This window comes from Anabrus simplex, chromosome 3 (assembly GCF_040414725.1).
Source record: "Anabrus simplex isolate iqAnaSimp1 chromosome 3, ASM4041472v1, whole genome shotgun sequence".
In the NCBI taxonomy this organism is placed as follows: domain Eukaryota; kingdom Metazoa; phylum Arthropoda; class Insecta; order Orthoptera; family Tettigoniidae; genus Anabrus; species Anabrus simplex.
In genome coordinates, this window is record NC_090267.1 from 477,606,430 (window position 1) to 477,628,772 (window position 22,343).

Genomic DNA, 22,343 nt, shown 5'->3' on the forward strand with positions numbered 1-22,343 from the left:
TAGCATTTCCCACTAAGGGAACTTGTAAGTTGTACACAAATTCCTTGTCCCAACGTAACTATAATCAGCGCAAATGCTGGCTGGATCCTCAACAGCTCTGCCATCTGCTGTCACAGATGGCCTAGGCCAGTCAGTGGTTCTCAACCTTTGTGGGGCTGCGCCCCCTTTGCATTAGTAAATTATTCCATGCTTGATGGTTATGAATTTCATGTTTTTGGTCCGTATTGAACTGAGAATAATATATAAGTAATAATAATAATAATAACGTAAATGTTTCCACCTTTTCAATACAATATATTCACAAAATTACAAAATTATACGGTACTAGTTTCGACCCATCTAGGGGTCATCATCAGCCGTATTGGAGCAAAGATCATTTGTGGCGAAATCCTAAGACAATATTATTTTAAAGAATAACAAGTGAAATGAGATGTTATGGTAATAGTTAATAATACAAGGAATATACATACTAAGAGGTTTTTAACAAAGAATAAAGTATAAATGGGGTGTTGTAAAAATTATAATCATGGAAATCAGTAAGTTTCCAAGACAATTACACTTTCTCCCGCACCCTTCAGCCCCACCTTAAGCCCTCTTCCTAAGCCATATTTCATTTCAATACAAGAACTTACTGATTTCCATGATTATAATTTTTACAACACCCCATTTATACTTTATTCTTTGTTAAAAACCTCTTAGTATGTATATTCCTTGTATTATTAACTATTACCATAACATCTCATTTCACTTGTTATTCTTTAAAATAATATTGTCTTAGGATTTCGCCACAAATGATCTTTGCTCCAATACGGCTGATGATGACCCCTAGATGGGTCGAAACTAGTACCGTATAATTTTGTAATTTTGTGAATATATTGTATTGAAAAGGTGGAAACATTTACGTTATTATTATTATTACTTATATATTATTCCATGCTGCCATAAGGAATAATTGAATTACAAAACTACTTTTCTGTTAGGGTTACGGTAATATCTCAAAAATGTTTTATAATGATTTTATTAATTATTATTAATTATGAGTGCTTAATACATAATATTACATATTTCTAATGCAATCACTTTACAAAGAAAGTCATGAATAACACAATAATAAAACAAATGATAGTAAATATATTTCTGAGGATTCTACACACTGCAATAAACATATCAAACTATATCATTTTATTTTTTATTTTGTAAGGACTGAATTAATGATTAATGAGAGGGACGGCAATGTTTTACTTTTACAAGTTTTTAAAGGTTTGGTTCCAACTGGGATAGTGCATACATCAGATCACTTTCAATATCTAGCCGTGCCTGGTATATTGATTTGATGTAAGCCAACGTAGAAAACTCAGATCCAGATAGATATGTCGATGGAAACTGCACAATACAACTTGAAAATAAAAGTGTTAAAATGATTTCCTGTAAATCTGTCATATATTCATATTTATCAGTTGATTTATTAATTTATTTTAATTTTTTGTCATTTTATTACATTTCTAATACATGTAGAAAAATGTTTGTGTAAAAAATGATAAAAATGCAATAATTTTTACTATACTTGATGCTAAAAATTCTTGTTTTTTATGTTTTTTTTTTTACATATTTCATTACACAATTCATAAACACAAATTCCTTGTCCCAACGTAACTATAAAGTATAATAATTTTAGGAAAATGTTTTTCCCTACGTGTACGATTTAGTGGCGATAAAGATAACTTTTTGTAGTAAATTCCTTTCTTTGTCACAGCTTTTTACTGTTTAGTAAATTCATATGTGTTTTTCATTGCTCACCACGCCTCCAATGCCTCCCGAGGGCGAAGGGCGTGCCCCCCAGATTGAGAACCGTTGGCCTAGGCATCACTGAAGAGGTGTACAAGGGAAATGAAAAGCGAGGTAGTTTACCATAGTTTTCCTCAACAAGGCAGAAGTTACTCATAGAAGTTAAATGTAATGGAAAGGAACAAACAACAGGTGTTGAAGTCCACTCTCCTTAGTGAAAATGGGAAGCAGAAACATAATTTTTGGGGTAAGACAAGAAATGGATGTACAAGAAATGGGACTGATGAGGAGAGTAAACGGAAAACGGCAGAGTATGATGATGTGAAGACTGTCCTTGTCCTTTAGTGTTTTCATGTTTGTCTTGTCAACTTTTCCCCTTGTTTTATTTACCTTCAAGTGCTGACTTCTCATTGTGTTTATTCTTTTACACTACTTGCTCTCATTCATGTTCCTACCTTTCTACGAGGGTAATCCCAAAAATAAGTTCTCCTATATCTTTTATAAATACAAAGAACTGTTTATTTCTATAATATTTACATCATTTTAAAGATGGAACATTTATCAATTTTTCTACATAATCACCATTTTAGCTGAGGCATTTTTGCAGACACTGTGACAGTTTTTATATGCCCATGTCATACTAGGTCGATGCCATGCCGAAGAGGAAGCACTGAACCTCATCTTTCACCTCGTAGTCGGTGTTTGAATTTTCGTGGATTGGGCGAATAGAGATTCCGCCACTCATGTGACTGTTGTTTGATCTTTCGTCACTATGCAGACGAAAAGGACAACTGTTTGGACTTGATTTTACCGTGTGACAAAATATGGGTGTTTGCTGGACTGGGTGAGAGATGACATGCGGCTGACAAAACTCAGCCTGCAGGATGCTATGGATTGCTTGAAGTGGAGAAAACATTGCAAAATGGCTAACCCCACATAAATGGGAAAGTGCAAAGAAGATGATGACGAATAATGTGATTGAGTGTGCTATTTTTTATAGGTTACATTGTCTGATTTGTGCTGGGCTGAGTGGCTCAGACGGTTGAGGCACTGGCCCAACTTGGAAGGTTCGATCCTGACTCTGTCCGGTGTTATTTGAAGGTGCACAAGTACGTCAGCCTCATGTCAACCGATTTACTGACAAGTAAAACTCCTGCAGGACTAAATTCCAGCATCTCAGCATCACTGAAAACCATAAAAGTTGTTAGTGGGACATAAAAGAAACCCATTATTATTATTATTATTATTATTATTATTAGATTTGTGAATTTTATGCATTTTACAGGTGTTTGTGGTGTAATGTGAAATTTCATGTACATGATTAGTGTTACTTAGATTAAATGAGCTATCTGATTTAACATGTCGACTAAATGGAAAGCTTTCCTACATAATCACTGTAACCAAGTAAGTCAAAATCTTTCCTGCAGAGACTTCCTTCCCAACCCTGTATGCCTGGAAAGATTGAGAAACGTCTCATCATCATCATCATCATCATCATCATCTTGATCTTGAACCAGCTCTAGTTTCTCAGGTGTGGTGAATGAGCACTCTCCACTTATTTCTGCCCATGTAGGTTCTTGTAGACATGATATAGGCTTTTGGGCTTATGCCGTGTCAAGAAATAAGGCAAAATTCTTTACATTTTGCAGAGAACTTTGTTCTGCATCTTCAAAAGAAAATGTCGACTGTTCACGAGGAAGGCTTCTCAAACAATGAGGTTTAAATTTAGACATTACAATAGAAGTGGAAGTGGTAAGTTCATTCGTGACCAGATGGCTCAACGGATGCCGTACAATACTAGCGTTCGAAGCGGAAGCTGACGGAACCATTAGAATAAGTCAGAGGCTCACATAACATAACAAGTGTACACACATATGAAAGTATGTCATTGACCCAAACCTGGATTGGAACATCTGGTGATGAGGAACGTACAAATTTGGAAAACACTGAAACGAAATAACAATAGTGAAGGGACAGGGAAGGGAACTACCTGTGTAAATCTTTAATGGCTGGCAACCACATATTACTTAATTGATAGCCAGTGTGCCCGTTGAAATGGTTAGGATTTCTACGTATTTCCACAGCTTCCCACATAATCCTGGACCTGTATTGTCTAATGTGGGTAAGAGCTCAAGCATCTTGGAACACGACATCATGACCTGACGATAGAGCGTGCTCAGCTGTTGCTGATTTGTCCGGCTGGTTGAGACAAATATTTCGTTCATGTTCCTTGATACGAGTATGTTTGGCCAATGTATACCTTGCCACAAGTACAGGGAATTTCGTACACCCCAGGATGTAAAAGTGGGGACAATTTGTTCTTGGTTTTATTCAGACTGTGAGCAATTTTAGTGACGGTGCCAAACATGGTTTTTATATTGTGTTTTATACTGTGTCTTCCTCCATAACCTGATGCAAATCCAGACCTCGCCCAGCTAGGTCATTTCTAATTTGACTGATCCATCTCTTCCTTGGTCGATCTCTTGATCTTTTACTTTCGAGTTCATTCTCAAACCACACTCTAGTTGTTCCTTGTGGGTACATTATTTTTGAGATTACCAAACCAAAGCCTGGCTTCGACACTGATCTCACTATTACATAAAATCAGCTTCATGGTCCGTATCGCACTTCAATAGATTCACAATTAAGTATTTATTTATTTTCCACCTAGTCGATACAATGATTGCTTAAGGCAATTTTTAATGGTCAAAAGTGGTACATGTTTCGTATATTATCAACATCTTCAGCCACATAACACTGTTTAGATGAAAACTATATAAAATTGACAAAGTAATGCTTTAGAGGAAGTGTCCTTAAAATTAACATAAGATTGACAAGATTAAAACAAAACTAAGCGGTAATTTCACTTGGACAAGATGGCATATCTCGTCATTTCTTATTTTGTCCCTCTTTGTTTCCAGAATCATAGTTCTTAAGATCTTCATTTCCACTACTTGTAGTTTGCTGATCTTTCTCTTGGTTTGGATCATCTTATTCATTTTAATCTTAATGGAACGTGCTTATACCAAAAAAGTTTTCTCACAAGATGATAGAACTGTGCTATTACTACACTGACAACGGAAATGATGTACAGAGATTTTTGACCATCCTTCAAAAATTGACTACCTTAGCTGGAATCAAACCCGCAAACTTCGTATCATGAGTTGGACACGATCACTGATCCACCGAGGCAGCTTTTGTAACTTAATCTTCTAAACAACAGTTAAGGCTCGCTGTCATATTGTGATAATCAGGGCTAGAATTTTCATGACATGTCATTTTTTAATTCATTCACAACAGACATTGCTAAATTGTACAGAAATCCTAATCATAGTTCCCACATTGCAGAAATGCTAATTTATTAGGTCATTTTTTGCCATTTTGTTTATTTTGAGGTCATTTTATAAAATTATACATCATTATTTAGTCATTTTACAGAATTCATTAACTACTTTTATGCTTTTGTGTCATTTTCTTACATGTCTGAGGATTCTGAAGTAGTTACACGTGTGGTATGGGATATCGCAACTTTAAGCGAGGATGAATACTGAGATTTGAGAAATGAAATGAAATGGCGTATGGCTTTTAATGCCGGGAGTGTCTGAGCACATGTTTGGCTCACCAGATGCATGTCTTATGATTTGACACCGCGTCGTGATGAGGATGAAATGATGATGAAGACGACACATACACCCAGCCCCCGTGCCAGCGAAGTTAACCAATTATGGTTAAAATTCCCGACCCTTCCGGGAATCGAACCTGGGAGCCCTGTGTCCAAAGGCCAGCACGCTAACCATAATCTTTACAACACTTTGCCAATCTGGAGACTAAAGAAACTTTGTTCACCCCTTATTTCTTGGAAATGCCCACATTTCAGGAGAGACACCTCCAATTGGAGAAGTCTTCTTTGTAAACAGTCAAGATTTTCTTCTGAAGACGTTGAGCGAAGTTCTCTGCGAAACTTAAAGAACTGCACCTCGTTTCCTTGACATGGCAAAAGCTCAAAAGCTTATTATAATGTCTATAACATAACTATAGGCTATACCATCTTGATTAGTTCATTTAAAATTTATGGCATTTTTAAAAGTTTTCGGATCATTTTACTGGATTTTTGCCGTCATTTTATAAAACATTTTTTAAACATTTTTAGGTCATCAAAAGCCTGGATCTGGTGATAATGGATATGTGTTGTACATTCAAAATTTTTATAATTTTGTGTCTCAGCTCCCTCTAAATGGGAATGTTAAGAGGACTGCAGTTCCTGCTGGTCATGGCACTACTGAAAGATATACTCACAAAATAATAAATTGGTAATTATATGTGTACATTGTCTTCCTGTGGATGGGGGTGGGGGTGGTGGATAGAATAACACCCACGGTATCTTCTGCCTGTTGTAAGAGGTGACTAAAAGGGACCCCAGGGGCTCTGAACTTTGGAGTGTGGGTTGGTGACCACAGGGCCCTTAGCTGAGTCCTGGCATTGCTTCCCCTCACTTGTGCCAGGCTACTCCCTTTCATCTATCCTATCCGACCTCGCTCGGCCCACCCTTGATCTTTTCCGACCCCGGTATTAGGTTATTGGACATTATACATTTTCCAGCTAACTCATTCCTGGTTGCCAGTGTTTTAAGTTGGGCTCATCAGTTGGTAAATAGCACACCTACCAAGACACATGGCTAGTGCATACCATGGAGGTCACTGCATAGGGTACTTGGAGCCACCGGCAGTGTCAATGCACTACGAGAGACTTTGTCTCATTATAAAAAACTGATGATAAATTTAGTCATTCAAGACAAATATTTCAGGTTCCCTATGGGAATCTACATCTATATTACCTGGTATTAGGTGCCGAGGCCTAGGGAGTCATTTTCACACTCTTCGTGGCCCTTGTCTTACTTTAGCCGATAGCTCATCTTTCATCCCTTCCTTTTTCTCTCTCTGATTATTGTTATATAGAGGATGGTTGCCTAATTGTACTTCCTCTTAAAACAATAATCACCACCACCACCACCACCACCACAACTGTGTACTTTATTAAAAATATCTGGTAATATTAATTTATTTTATAAAAACTAGACCAATTTATTGTGCTCACTATGTGGCAGAATATGAGTTCAATTACCATTAGGAAGTAGAAAAATTTAGAAGTAGGTATTATATTTCTTGAAAAGCACGTCTTAGACATTCACTCGGCCTTCTCTAGGACCGAGTACTGGTATCACGTTAATTCCTGGAGACAAAGGTGGACAGATATAAAGTTAATTACTCTATCCCATTTAGTGCTTAGGTTACAGAAACTGGAAGCATTTATCTTCATTCTTCTGTAGACTTTAATGGCCTATACAGAGATGGTTTTACTTTACTTTTAAACCTGTGACGTTGTCTGAAACTGTAAAGTTCTGTGGACAATTATTTTTTCTTCTTCTTTGTTAGACTTTTTCCAATTATCTGGGCTCGGCACTAATGTGGACTAAGCCCATTTTGACCGGTGAAAGCCTTTCTTGATGTCAACTCTATATCACCATTATCTTACTTGCATTTTCTTGCATTGTTTCCTCCATTTCAATCGTCGGGGGATGGGTTTTGTGAGCTGCGTGTCATCTCTCACCCAGTCAAGCCAGTATATTTGATGTCCCCCCCCCCCCCCCCCTGAGGTTGGCGACCCTCCTGTTCAGTTGAAGGGCAGTCTTTGCAACAGAGGCGTCAGTGCTACAGCCCATACCATTACAGGCGTGATCACACACTTTCTCTGCGAGTGGGGGCAACCTTGAATTTCTTCCGCACATCCTTCTTCCTGAATGCAGGAACATATTCACTATTATGTGTTTTTGTTGTGGTAGATAGTGTAATGTGTTGTAAGTAGATGAAGATTTGTTTCAAGATGATCACCGAGCCAGAGGATTGAACTGTATGCCGCTAAAATCCTTGAAGCAGCTAGAAATCAAACCCAGAAGCCTCTGAACCTAAGGACAGTACACTGATCATTCAGCTAAGGAGTCGGACTTCTGTGGACAGTTGAAATTGTAAAAGCAGAAAACTGTACAAATTTGTGATGAATCTTTTGAAAATAAATTTGTTAATAGGATGTACAAATTGACAATATAATAATATGTAATAATATGAATTGGCAATATAAAGATTTTTCCAGGCATTTTGATTTATTGACACTAGAAGACTCATCATCATTGATTGTCTGATCTTTCGATCGAAACATTTCTGACCAAGGTCAGAGGATGAGAAAGTTCTGGGAGAAGAAAATGAAGAAATTAACTCAAATGTATTGATTTCAGTGCTCCAATATGGGCATAAAATATGTAAATAATAATAAATAATAGTTGACACTAGAAAATGTGATTTTTAAACTTTAATAATAATATTATTTTTATGTCCCATAAACTATTTTTACAGTTTTCAGAGATGCCAAGGTGCCGGAATTTCATGCCGTAGGAGTTCTTTAACATGGCAGTAAATCTACCGACATGAGGTTGATGTATTTGAGCACCTTCAAATACAACCATATTGAGCCAGGATTGAACCTGCCAGGTTGGGCTCAGAAGGCCAGCGTTCTACTGTCCGAGCTACTCAACCCAGCGATTTTAAACTTTCCACCTAGCTGAGACAGAAGGAAGGTAGATAAAAACGGTTTCTTAAATATGTATTTCATTTATAATCTCATTTATTTAAAAAGTGGAAATGCCCCAAATATCAATTGCTCTAACATATAATTATATGCCATACCTGATTTCTAAAACCTTGTGAATAAAATAATTTCTTTATGAGTTCGGCTATCTTGGTGATGATAAGTTATGACATGGAATGAAGACTTGACTCATTTTAAAAAGATATTAAACAATCAGGATTAAAATCCCAAATTATTCAAGCATTTCCAGCATGTTTTTTTAAAATTAATTAAAATTCATGAAGGAACATTGAGATAAGGTATTGCAAGGAACGCTGAAGACATCTGCATCAACGGAGAGTGCATCAACAAAATTCGCTAGGCAGAGGATATTGTGCTGCTGCAGATAGCAAAAAAGATCTTTAAGCCTTGCTGGTGAGAGTCAACACTGCTTGCAACAAGTGACAGCTCAAGATGAACATGGAAAGGACCAAGATAAAATACAACCCATATTAGCAGTGGCTTCGCATGATTAAAATATTTGGGTGTGCACACAGAGTAGACAGTAGATTCAAATGGAAACGGAAAGTGAATCAGCACTTAAAACTTCATAAATACATTCCCAATGTGCAAAAATCTTGTTCTCATCATACAATATCATGTAAATTGCAATTGTTTGGGATTACAAGGATGTTCACGTGCTCATGTGATCCGTAACATGAGACGCCCCTGCATATTAGAACAAAGAGGAGTATAATTCGTACAAGAACAGTGATCTGCATTGTTACCGTATGAATTTGGATGGGTGCACCATCATCGACCAACCAAAAATATTACCTACATTTACAGTCATTACTATAAAGAAGCATGCACACTCACCCTAAAAAAAAAGCTCTATGAGGTACAATCTCAGAAGAAATATTAGAAAAAATGTGAGTGATACTTACAGCTTCTGTATGGATAGGATGGACGGCAAATAGCATAGCGGCTACAAAACTTGAGATTTCTGGTAGAAACATGGAGCACATTCTGCAATGAAAAGAAATGAAAAAGTAAGACACAATAATAAAAAATGTTTAAAAGACACTTTGTGTGGTTTAAACAGCCATAAACTTAACTTTATGTAATACACAGACTTCATTGACAGGGAGGTGCATGTTAGGGGGCTTAAACAATGTAGTGAGATGGACAGCAGACAATGGAATAAATATAAATGGGATGAAAAGTCAAGTAGTAAGTTTCACCAAGAAGAAAAGTTCCCTCAATTTTAATTACTGTGTTGACGGTGAGACAGTACCTCATGGGGAACATGTAAGTACCTAGGTGTTAATATAAGCATATCTGCCAACTTTACAAAACCAAAAATCAGGAGATTTTGCTATATTATTATACTAATGTTTCAAAACCCGGATGTTGCTATACGAGGCTACATCTCTATTACCTCACACAAAGTATGTGAGCGAGATGATCGGTCTCTGATAAATCTTCTGAAAATAGTATAAACTCATGCTCCACACGTGTGAATCAGTCATGCACTTATATACCATTACTTAGCAAATGCATAGACTAATATATACCGGGCGAGTTGGCCGTGCGCGTAGAGGCGCGCGGCTGTGAGCTCGCATCCGGGAGATAGTAGGTTCGAATCCCACTATCGGCAGCCCTGAAGATGGTTTTCCGTGGTTTCCCATTTTCACACCAGGCAAATGCTGGGGCTGTACCTTAATTAAGGCCACGGCCGCTTCCTTCCAACTCCTAGGCCTTTCCTATCCCATCGTCGCCATAAGACCCATCTGTGTCGGTGCGACGTAAAGCCCATAGCAAAAAAAAAAAAAAAAAAAGACTAATATATTGCACGATTATGCTAAGCACAATGCTATTTTTATCAAGTAATAAATTGAAATTCGCAAGAACTGTCTCCAAATGGCTCCTAAAATCTCTAAAAGAAAGTCATTATGGTAGCGCTATCTTTGAAATTCTATCACTAAATTACTAAAAAAGACTCCAAATTTAGCAACTAGACTACAATTGACTAGACTGATGTGAACGAACACAAACACAGCACACGAGAACGAGAGATTGACAATCGACATAATGCGTCGCGATATACAGGTTTCAATAAACATTGCACATTCGTGCACATTTCTCGTATTCATAAACGTCGATATTTTATTTGAAAGCGGCCAATGGGCGACGGACTTCCGGCCACAGGCATACAAAGCTGAAATGGTGGGATTTGAAAACAAATGTTTGAAGTTCACCAAAAAATAAGCTAAAATTGGGAGAAAGAATAGAATAATCGGGAGGCGGGAAAAACTGTCGAAAATCGGGAGTCCCCCTCCTAAATCAGGAAAGTTGGTACGTATATATAAGGAATGATCTTCATTGGGGTAATCATATTAACGATGTAGTTAAGAAAGGTTACAGATCTCTTCTCATGGTTATGAGAGTATTTAGGGGTTCATATTTTTCGAGCTGCCAGTGGTGAGTTGGCATAGAATGACGGAAGAAGAAGAAGAAGGAGAAGAAGAAGAAGGGGAACAAGAAGGACAAGAAGAAGCTTGAGTGGAGCTTTTAAAAGTACGAAAGATCATAATATGAATATAAAGTTGGAATTCAAGAGGACAGATTGGGGCAAATATTCATTTACAGGATGAGGAGTAAGGGACTGGAATAAATTATCAAGGGAAATGTTCGATAAATTTCCAAGTATGTTGAAAATATTTAAGAAAAAGCTGGGTAAAAAATTGTAAATAAATGTAAATACGAGGTAAACAATTGATAGGGAATCGGCCACCTGGGCGACAGCCCTAAATGCAGATCATCGATGATTGAATGATTAATTGGTCAGATTTATGACTACCTAAATACAGAGATTCTTCACCTATTAACCTAAAATAGTGTTCTGACGAGGCAGAATAACAACCATATCTACTGGCAGAATCTAATTGATAGTCCAGTGCCATTTACAGCAGCGGACTGTGAGGGCCTGGCATGACTGATCTATTTCATCAACTCGTATGAGTATAATGTTGGATTTAATTTTTAACTATAATTTTTTGGACCAACAAAATTTTGAGGTTGAAGATAATGAATTTTGCTATACAGATTTCTTCCCTTGCAGCTAGATTATTTCTGAAACAAATAATCTATATGCTTGACATGATATTTTGTGAATCTTCATCTTCTTGAGGCGCCTTCTCCTAGTGGAGGTTGGCGGTCCACATAGCCAGCTCCGAACATGATGTTGCAGCATGGAAAGCATCTTCTGAAGTACAGTTGTGCCATTTTCAGATGTCCTTCAATTCAAACTTTGTTGTCATACACTTTGGTCTTTCCAAAACTGCTGGGCTTTCTAGTCATAGCAGCGTTCAAAGTATTCCTCCCCTGGCAGTGTTGCCAACTTATATTTTCAAGATCCGCTAATTAGTACTAAAAATCCGCTAAAATACTGCCAAGAAATCCTATCTAAAATAATGAGCAATAAAAATAAGCAATAATAATAATAATAATAATAATAATAATAATAATAATAAAATGTCTGCACTAACCTGATCTGCGAGTTTCACTGGGATTAACCTGCGAGCTGGCGAGCTAAATCTTGCAGGCGTTTTAGTGCCGGGTGCAAACTAGGTGAATCCCCTACCTCAAGGGCCACACACAGAACAGGCCAGTTCATTAGACGGTCTTCCTTCATGGCATAAATATAAATGCTATAAATGTCGTCATTGGTCAGCGAAGAGATAAGTACCCTTTCCCCACACATTATAAAATAATATATGATACCATGATCTCATAACATCAAATCCAAATAACGTGTTTTCCTCATGTGACTGCTAGCTCCTGACAAGAAATACGGAATAGCTCGGAGACAGACTGGAGTACAAATTAAAAAAAAAAAAAAAAAAAAGTAAAATGGAAAAACCTCTGAATTCTGCTATAATAAATGTAGAATTCCGCCAAAATATCCGCTGTCCGCTAAATGATATATTTCTCCGCCGACAGTCTCCCGATTCCGCCAAATTTAGCGGAAAATCCGCTAAGTTGGCAACACTGCTCCCCGGTGATCCGAATGGGGGAAAAGAAACTCTGGATAATAATTTTACGTTAAACAGAGCCATGCCATATGAACTTAAAGGGATATCCTTCAGGATCTTTAATGCAGTGGTTTCCCGTTGCCTTCCGCATCCTAATGCTGCTGAATAACAGTAGTATTTTAATCACTTCATTCAATGCCATCTCAGTCATCTTGTTCAATATTCATCCTGCTTCACCCTTTCCAATAGCACAACACACAACTTAAATACTTGAAATCATCTACCTGTTCCAGCTCTGTACCACCAATCTGACATTCAATTCTCTTGGATTTCTTATGTACCAACATCAATTTAGCCTTCGAAAGGCTAACTTTAATGCCATACTCATTGCACCTTTTTTCAAGTTCCAAGATATTAAACTGCAGGCTTTCGGCACAATCTGCCATTAAGTCCAAGTCGTCAGCATAGGCCAGACTGCTCACTACATTTCCACCTGCCTGAATCCCTCCCTGCCACTTTATACGTCAATCTTATGTTAATTTTAAGGACACTTCTTCTCAAGCATTACTTTGTCAATTTATATATTTTTCATCTAAACAGTGTTATGTGGCTGAAGATGTTGATAACATACGAAACATGTACCACTTTTAACCATTAAATTGCCTTAAGCAATCATTGTATCGACTAGGTGGAAAATAAATATATAAATACTTGTGAATCTACTGAAGTGCGATACGGACCATGAAGCTGATTTTATGTAACCCTCCTGCCATCGTTCCCACCTGTTGGTACCAGCAATCATTCCCGCTACTTTCACATCTGTTACTTCTAGCTTACGAATAAGATATCCTGAGTGCATTCAGCTTTTGCTCCCATAAAGCAAAGTTGGTCTGAAAACAGACCAATGTAAAGATAGTTTCGTCCGGGAGCTGACTTCCGTCTTACAGAATACCGCTGATCGTAACTGCAAGCTCACTGCATTAGCTTTACTGCACCGTGATTCAATCTCGCTTATTATATTACAATCCTGGGAGAACACACAACCTAAATACTTGGAATCATCTACTTATTCCAGCTCTGTACCACCAATCTGACATTCAATTCTCTTGGATTTCTTATGTACCGACATCAATTTAGCCTTCGAAAATCTAACTTTAATGCCATACTCATTGCACCTTTTTTCAAGTTCCAAAATATTAAATTGCAGGCTTTCGGCACAATCTGCCATTAAGTCCAAGTCGTCAGCATAGGCCAGACTGCTTACTACATTTCCACCTGCTTGAATCCCTCCCTGCCACTTTATACCTTTCAGCAGATGATCCATGTAAACTACGAACAACAAGGGTGAAAAATTACAGCCTTGTCTAACCCCTGTAAGTACCATGAACCAGGAACTCGTTCTGCCATCAATTCTCACTGCAGCCCAATTGTCAACATAAATGCCTTTGATTGATTTTAATAATCTACCCTTAATCCCATAGTCCCCCAGTATGGCGAACATCTTTTCCCTTGGCTCCCTGTCATCTGCTTTCTCTAGATCTGTGAAACATAAACATAAATATTTATTCCTTGTGTAGCATTTTTCAGTTACCTGGCGCATACTGATAATCTGAAATCTGAACTTTCATCAAGCTTTCTATTAACCACTGATCGCACCCTCCCTTCTAAGATGACAGCGAATAATTTGCTTGGTATACTAATCAATGAGATACCCCGATAGTTTCCTTTCCAAACTGTTTGAAATAGTCTGACCTGTTTCCACGTGAGAGGATATAGGTTTAAATTTCTGCTGCATTCTAGTGGACATATATTTCAATACAGGATGCTTCTCTATGTAGAATGATAGTATAAATCACCATCTCTTCACTGATATGAATGTTGACATCATCTGGTGAGGATTTCTATAATTCTTTCAACGCCTTGAAACCTCTTGCAACTCGTAATTACTTAATTCGCTGTCGCTTTGAATTATGATATTGTGTGACGCAGAAGGAGGGCACAGTGCAATTTGAATGAAAGAGAAGTAATTGAATTTTAATTAAACAGATGACAACAGCACTACACCGGACTGAACTGAGCAAAGTATGAGTGAATGCATAACATAAGGAATGGGAGGGGTATGGTTCGAGCGACCAAGTAATAGACGACAAAACACGCCAAAGTATATGCCCTGCTTTTCATTACCTAATTGTCCCAATAACCTAGGGTTTGTGCTAAATGAATCTTTGCTGGGCTGAGTGGCTCAGACAGTTGAGGCGCTGGCCTTCTGACACCAACTTGGCAGGTTCGATCCTGGCTCAGTCCAGTGGTATTTGAAGGGGCTGAAATATGTCAGCTTGTATCGATAAATTTAATGGCATGTAAAAGAACTCCTGCGGAACAAAATTCCGGCACCTTGGCATCTCCAAAAACCATAAAAGTACTTAGTGGGACAAAGCAAATAGCATTATTACTAAATGAATCTTTGAACTATTGTTCCCGGTACTTCTGCTTAACCGAGGCAACAATTACCCTAGTTTTCATTGCATTGTGAATCAACCCAGCAAATACAAGAACGTCACTTTAATTCCGTACAAAATGTGGAAGGTCTCTTCTCCATTACTAGATTGTAAAAATATAAAGTTAATGAATATAAACTACATTCTTTTAGGTCTCAGCCGTAAACATCTAATAATCTGAGTTAAACTGTTGTATTGGTGAATTTTTAAAGAGATCGCTGCGTTCCCTTAATGCTCACATCTGAATCACCTCCACTGGGTAAATCGGCTCTCAAATGTTTCCTGTTGCTGAGGGGTTAATGCTAAATGATAACTTCATTACAAGGTTTTGAGGTAAAGAAGTTATTTCATTAGAGTACAGTACAGTAAACTCCTGATAATTCACTTTGTGGTCAATTCAGGGGTTAATGCTCTCTGTGGCTCAGGCGGCAGCACATCGGCCTCTCATCGCTGGGTTCTGAGGTTCAAATCCCGGTCACTCCATGTGAGATTTGTGCTGGACAAAGCGGAGGCGGGACAGGTTTCCCTCCAGGTACTCCAGTTTTCCCTGTTATCTTTCATTCCAGCAACACACTCCAATATCATTTCATTTCATTGCCCCAGAGGAGTGCGACAGGCCTCGGCAGCTGGCACAATTCCTATCCTCGCTGCAAGATGGGGGCTTCATTCGTTCCCTCCCTGACCCGGTCCATGACTGGAAAACAGGTTGTAGGTTTTCATTTCAGAGTCTAATGCAGTGCATGTGTTAAAGTTGTTTCCAACAGCAAAGCTTTCTTCAGATGAAGTAAAGTCATCACATCCACAGAGAAATGGAAGTTTAATGACTGGGATTATGTTAAACTTTAGACCTTCATATATGAATGTAAAAACAAAAATCTTTAATTATGTCAATATCCCAAGTACTGTTACTATATAGATAAACGTTTTAAAAATAATAATAATACAAAATACAAAACAAATACACTCAAGATATCAAAAGATAAACACACTAGACTACAGACGAAAATCAACAAGCAGAGAATAGCAAGAGTGATTCCAGAAGCAGAAAGGAAATTACGTTCAGTAAGGATGAAGCAGTACTGGGCAGACAAAAAGAAGGAAAACCTCCATAAACCTGACTAAAGTAGTCCTATGTTGGCTAAAAAATTTAAATAAATAACTAAAGTTGCAAACCCCTTCTCTAAGAAGCCAAACCCCCTTCCATCTCCTCCTCCTACATATAATTTACCCATCGCCTTCCTTCATCACATTTCCTCAACCCGCCCGCATCTCTTGGCCAGAGAGAGGGCGTAACCCTCTAGGTGGCCCGCCCCACCCCTTCAGAGCGGGGAATGAAAACCTTTGTCTGTCAGTCAGTGTCTCAACGATGCACTAGCCGCCAGCATCTTGGAAAGGTGTAGCAATTCAACCGATGAGCCCACTGCTACACTGGGGCGAAACGCTGGTAATTTCTCGATTGTAAGGCCTAAAGAGCTTACATTTTTTCAACATTCGCAATCGATGAAATTAAATTACGGTTTCCTTCCGGGAACTTCATTTCTGATTTAAAGGCCGAAGGCAGGCATTTATACAAGTGGAGGCACATGTTTCCCCTAGTGCACCGACACTGCATTGTCCTACATATGAGGCTTGTAGTGGTGTTTGTATAATTGCATATTGAATGATTTTGGCATATTTTGTGCATATATGAAATGTTTTTAAGCATAAAAAGTATATAACTGAATATTTATTGTATTGATTCATATTTTATTAATTTTGGCATTTATCGTCTGTATACGAGAAGTATGAAAACATAATACTAACCACCTGGGGTACATGGATAAATGCTGCTCTCTTCCATACTGATAATTTCAATGACGTTAAAGAAGTTGTCTGCGGTCTAAATCCAAGTGTTGCTTTATCAATTCAACGTTCAGAGAACATTTTCAGAGAAATGAAACATTCCAGAGGGACTGGAATATACAGTAATACAAGCACATTTCAAAAATATACCCCATGCAACAGAAAAACCAGAGAAGTGTGATTTGTCTTTTCATGATTCTATTTCAATCCTTGAGAAAGTGAAAAGTGAACTAACTGTGCCTCTCGAAAATAAAGAAATACAGTGCAAAACTGTGCAGTGTCTTACAAAGAAATCCTGATTTCAATAAACAAATAACTTAAGATAACAGTGTACAACTTCAAGAATAAATTCCTCCAGAGCTTGGTAATGTTTACAAATGCTGCCCAATCACATCTGTGGATGTTCAGAGGCTCCTTTTTCGAAGACACTGAGATTTAGTTGTGATACATGTGTCTTCTTGTCTCAGAAATGTACTGATTTGACTGTATGGGGTGTTTGGAACCAGTCCCTATTCCTGGTACCTCTGCTCATTTAGTAGTATGTTACAAAGTGTGCATGATTTTAAGCAAAGGAATTATGGTGATTAACTATGCAGAACAAAAGTGAATAACTGAAGCATGCAGTGAAATGTAAAAGAGACAACGGAAGGTACAATTACCATTCCAGATTAATGACAGATGTCATCAACGTGTATCGGCTATCAACAATTGTTCTCTGTGACTTCAGAAAGGAGACAATTCAAAAGATACCGTATGTATTAAGACAAACAGAAACACCCAGCCTGTGAGCTATGGAAATTAAGCACTTGCAGTTAAAATCCCTGGCCCGGCTGGGAATAAAACCCAGGGCTCTCTGAACCGAAGGCCAATACACTGACCATTCAGCTAATGAGCTGGGCGAGTACTTAGGTTATAAATTAATCAACTTAAAATATCAACCTGGCTTACCTAAAATACATGAGGCAGACAATACTATGAAGAACCATATTCACCAGATGATACCCCATGGGTTCCAGCTGGTGGAGTGCATAGTTCCAACGAAATGTTAGCACACATAGTGGTCGGTAGGACTTGTGGCTTTGTTCCTGTTAAAACACAAAAGAAAAACTCATAATAAAATTAATTCATACAGTTATACTCTGCATGAATGGCAGCAGGAAAAACTAGCATATACTGTGGAACTTGACACAAAAGTCCATTTTGGCCAATTATACATACGGTGATGGCAACATCTGCTCTCATGAAGATGTCATATTTCGCCATAAGACCTACCTGTGTCGGTGCGACGTAAAGCCCCTAGCAAAAAAAAAAAAAAAAAATAAATAAAAAAAAAAAAATGTCATATTGGGTTACTGAAGAGAAGGGGAAGAAATTTCCACATGCCTGAATCAAGTATGGATAAAAATATTAACAAAGTACATTTAAGATATAATGCAGAAAATATGTTATTATGTAAAACAGGATATCCGTCATTCAAAGTACATAAGATAGCCTAAATCATATACACTATCTGATAAAAAGTATACAGACACCCTAGTATACTACTAAACAACAACAAACAATGCATCAAACAAGTACAGTATTCTGGCGTTTTTACTGGCTGCCCGGCTAACATTACCTAGATATCGGATAGTTACATAATATTAATATATATTTGAGTCATTGGGTGCTCCAAATTAGAATGCGAATTCTGTAAAACTCTTTATTTAAATGATATATCTTCATTATTGTCACATTAATTGACTCAATTATATTGGAGTTCAAATGTTTAGCTTCATTATCATGTAGTGTCGAGTGCGAGCATATAAAATCACAAACCCATACGGAACTCCTCAGCAACCGAGTGGTAAGCCCTGGTGTTACATGATTATCAACGAGCAGTAGAACACTAAAGTTCAAAATACTCTGTAATGTCTTATTCGTGATAACACATAAAATAGTATAATTTTGCAATTAATGTTTGTTTACCTGTCTAATATTATTGTTAATGCCCTGAGGGGAATAAATTGAAATTTTATCATATTCATTTTTTACATAGTATTTCCCGCCTGGCTACTCATTCCTGCCACCAGGTGACTAAACTTTCTGTGGAGAATACTGAAGTACACTGAAGAAAATGGAAATTGCAACACCCAGAAGGAGTGGTGCTACATTGCTGCAATTGAACATGCAGGACTAGTGTTCGGTTGTGCTTCGATGATTACACTTTCAGGTCCCTCTGACCCCAATTTTGGACAACAATCAATACAGGATGTGCCCACCACGAGCAGCAATACATTGATGAATTCGTCGAGGCATGGAGTCAATAAGGCCCTGGATCACTTCCTGAGGAAATGTGGCCCATGCTTACTGCACTGCACGGGTCAGTTGTTCCAGAGTTGTGGGTGGCTGAGGACGGTTGGCCAGTTGTCGACCCATCATGTCCCACACATGCTCAATAGGACTGAGGTCCGGAGCAGGCCATTCTAAGGTTGTAATGTCGTGCAGACCTTCTCTGGAGATGCGTGCAGTGTGAACCCGGACATTGTCCTGCTGAAACATCCCATTAGCAATGTTCGCCATCATAGGGACAACCACTGGATTGAGTACCCTATCAATGTACTGTCGAGCAGTCATAGTGCCCTCAACAAGCACTAATTGTGATTTCACATTAAAGCCAATAGCTCACCAGACCATAATGCTTGGTGTTGGTCCTGTGTGCCTCTCGACAATAAGATAATAAGATCTGGGCGGCCCCTCTCCCCGGTACATCAGCGCACACGATTCCGGTGATCACTGCGGGCAAGACAGAAGCGCGATTCATCACTAAAGACGACCCTATGCCATTCGTCGACCCACGTCGATCTTTCTCGACACCAGGCTAGCCTTACACGTTGCTGGTGTGGGGTCAATGGAACACCTTCTGCAGGGACACGGGCTCGTAAGCCAGCTGCACAGAGGCGATTACCAACTGTTTGTTGTGTAACGTGGGGTGCCACAGCTGCTCGAATTTGCGCTGCTGTTGCATGGGGTTCCATCCGGGACATCCGAATGATGCGGCGATCCTCTCTCACAGTTGTCTGTTGCGCTGGGCCTGTGCCAGGTCTACGAGTGCGGATACCTTTATTTGACCACTGCTGCCATACACGTACCGTAGATACCTGTCGGCCAACACGTGCAGAGATAGTCTTTAGCGATAATCCAGCCTCACAGAGCCCAATTATCTGAGCCCTCTCAAACAGCGACAGTAGTTGATAGCGTGCTCTTCTCTGTCGTCGAGGCATGTTTGACGGGGAATACTTCACTGCACAGACTGCAAGTCAACTACGCTACACCAGAGTCTGTATACTGGAGTTGATTCCTCCATGACCAATCACGTGGGCAGACCTGTAGCAACTCTGAAACTTTGATCGTTTACATACCTACATGGCATCATTCCATATCTTTAAAATCAACACAAATGACCAATGCCTTCATGGTGTTGAAATTTCCATTTTCTTAAGTGTATAAAACTTGCTCGTTCTCATGCCAGTGGCTTGGCCCTCTTGTAGGACTCTATGGTAATGTTGGCTACTGAGTTGTATGACGACTTGAAGCAGTGCATCTAGAAAATCAAATAGGCTTAAAACTAGTGTGAAAAAAGCGTAAGAGAAAAACACATAATCGTGTTGAAACAGAGGATAAAAACAGAAGTACAATACAGAGCTGGTAGTGAAATGATTAAAATCATTAGGATATCATTGCTACCAGAGTCAATCAGAATGTTCAAATATGAAACAAGTTGTGTGTTTTTCTCTTAGCCATGTTGTAACATTCTATGTTTTTTTCCACACTAGTTTTAAGCCTATTTGATTTTCTAAATGTAAATGTTGGTTCTTAGGGTACCATATATTTTTAAGGACACTAGGTTCGGGACCCCTCTAACTTTAGGCTAAGATTTATTTCGTCTGATGATGCTTACGACAGTTAAGTGAAACATGTTCCATCTTACACCGCCTGCTGTAATGTTTATTTCCTAAATATAAGGAAAGATAAGTATTGGAAGGTTGGTGTTAACTATTATTCTTATTTTAATGTTCATAAGCTGGTCTAGTACCGAGCGAGTTGGCCGTGCAGTTAGGAGCGCGCAGCTGTGAGCTTGCATTTGGGAAGTAGTGGGTTTGAACCCCACTGTCGGCAGTCCTGAAGATGGTTTTCCATGGTTTCCCATTTACACACAAGCAAATGCTGGGGCTGTACCTTAATTAAGGCCACAGCCGCTTCGTTCCCACTCCTAGTTATTTCCTATCTCGTTGTTGCTATGAGATCTATCTGTGGCGGTGCGATGTAAAAAAAAAATCTAGTGCATAGATACAGGCATTAATTCAATGCATACGCTGTATTTCTCGTAAAATGGTCCTATTCCTGAGTCATGCAGGGGATGCATAGTTTCTGAAGAACTTGAATATTTCACAGAATTGAACACAACGTATATTATGGAGAATATTAAGATCCTCAGTCTGAGAAATAGTTATCCATAGGGAGTGATTCAATTCTCATAGAATCATTCACCGTCTTACACCAATGTGCAAACATGACCAGATTTTCTGAGCAGTCTAACACCGGCAGTAGATCTCAATTCTATTGATGAGAATGTCTGGGTTGAGAACAACAGGTACTCACTACAGACAGTATTCTCCTTTTGGGTTCATGCACTGGGTTTATTGAATTACACAAAACATTTAAAAAAGAACACATTTTAAAAATGAGTCTATGGTGAAAAATATCTTGAAGACTGACACCATATCCATCAGTTGCAATATAATGTGCAGAAGAAAATTTTTATTAAGTAAATCACACTAACAAAATTTGAAACACTCATTAGAATATTAAGACAATATATTTGTAGCCATAAAACAGGGTGATTTATATAAACTGGTTGGTTTTCATAACGACTCCATTTCCGCCTGATAGTAGACTGAATATCTTCCAAAGAAAGAAAGAAAGTGAAAGAAAGAAAGAAAGAAAAAAGAAAGAAAGAAGGGAGCAAAGAATACTAGCTAGCAAAATTTCATAGCTCATTTGTTTTTTCAATGAGATAATTGAAACATGATATGCCCAATACCATAAGAAATGTTTATTATAATTAGATCTGAGATTTGTAATGGCAGTTTAAGCCAGTGAAGAAGAGTGGTTCTTGAAACATGTTTGGTGAATTGAAATTTTAATAAATTTCACATTAGTGTTGACAACGTGGAAAGTTATGTTTTCCATTCTTCTTCTCGGATACAATAACCGCAGACTGGTACAAGGACATTATCCTGCAATTTGTCAAGCAACCAGACGGCACTGAGTTAACTTAGTGTAATTTTCAGAATGCCTTTGCTACACATCAACCGAGTCTCTCACTCTGATCCGCAGCTTCTTTGAGGGCAAAGTAATCTCTAAGGATTTGTGGTCGCCAGATCACCGGACTTAACAACACCAGATTATTTCCTGCGGGATTATCTCACGGATAAAGTGTACTGAAATCGAGCACAAGCAATTGAAGGTTTGAAGACCCAACATCATGACTGGACACAATGGAATAGACAAGGAAATATTG

At 38.4% G+C, this 22,343-nt stretch overlaps 1 protein-coding gene across 1 annotated transcript in view; it reads right to left on the reverse strand.

Annotated features, from left to right (window-relative positions):
* LOC136866871 (protein O-mannosyl-transferase Tmtc3) overlaps positions 1–22,343 on the reverse strand; it is a 90,753-nt gene that overhangs the window by 48,785 nt on the left and 19,625 nt on the right. The window contains exons 3-4 of the mRNA XM_067143965.2: positions 17,729–17,865; positions 9,351–9,432 (exon numbers count right to left, since the gene is read on the reverse strand). Coding sequence (XP_067000066.2) covers positions 9,351–9,432; positions 17,729–17,865 — 219 coding nt within the window. The remainder of the gene's footprint in view (positions 1–9,350; positions 9,433–17,728; positions 17,866–22,343) is intronic.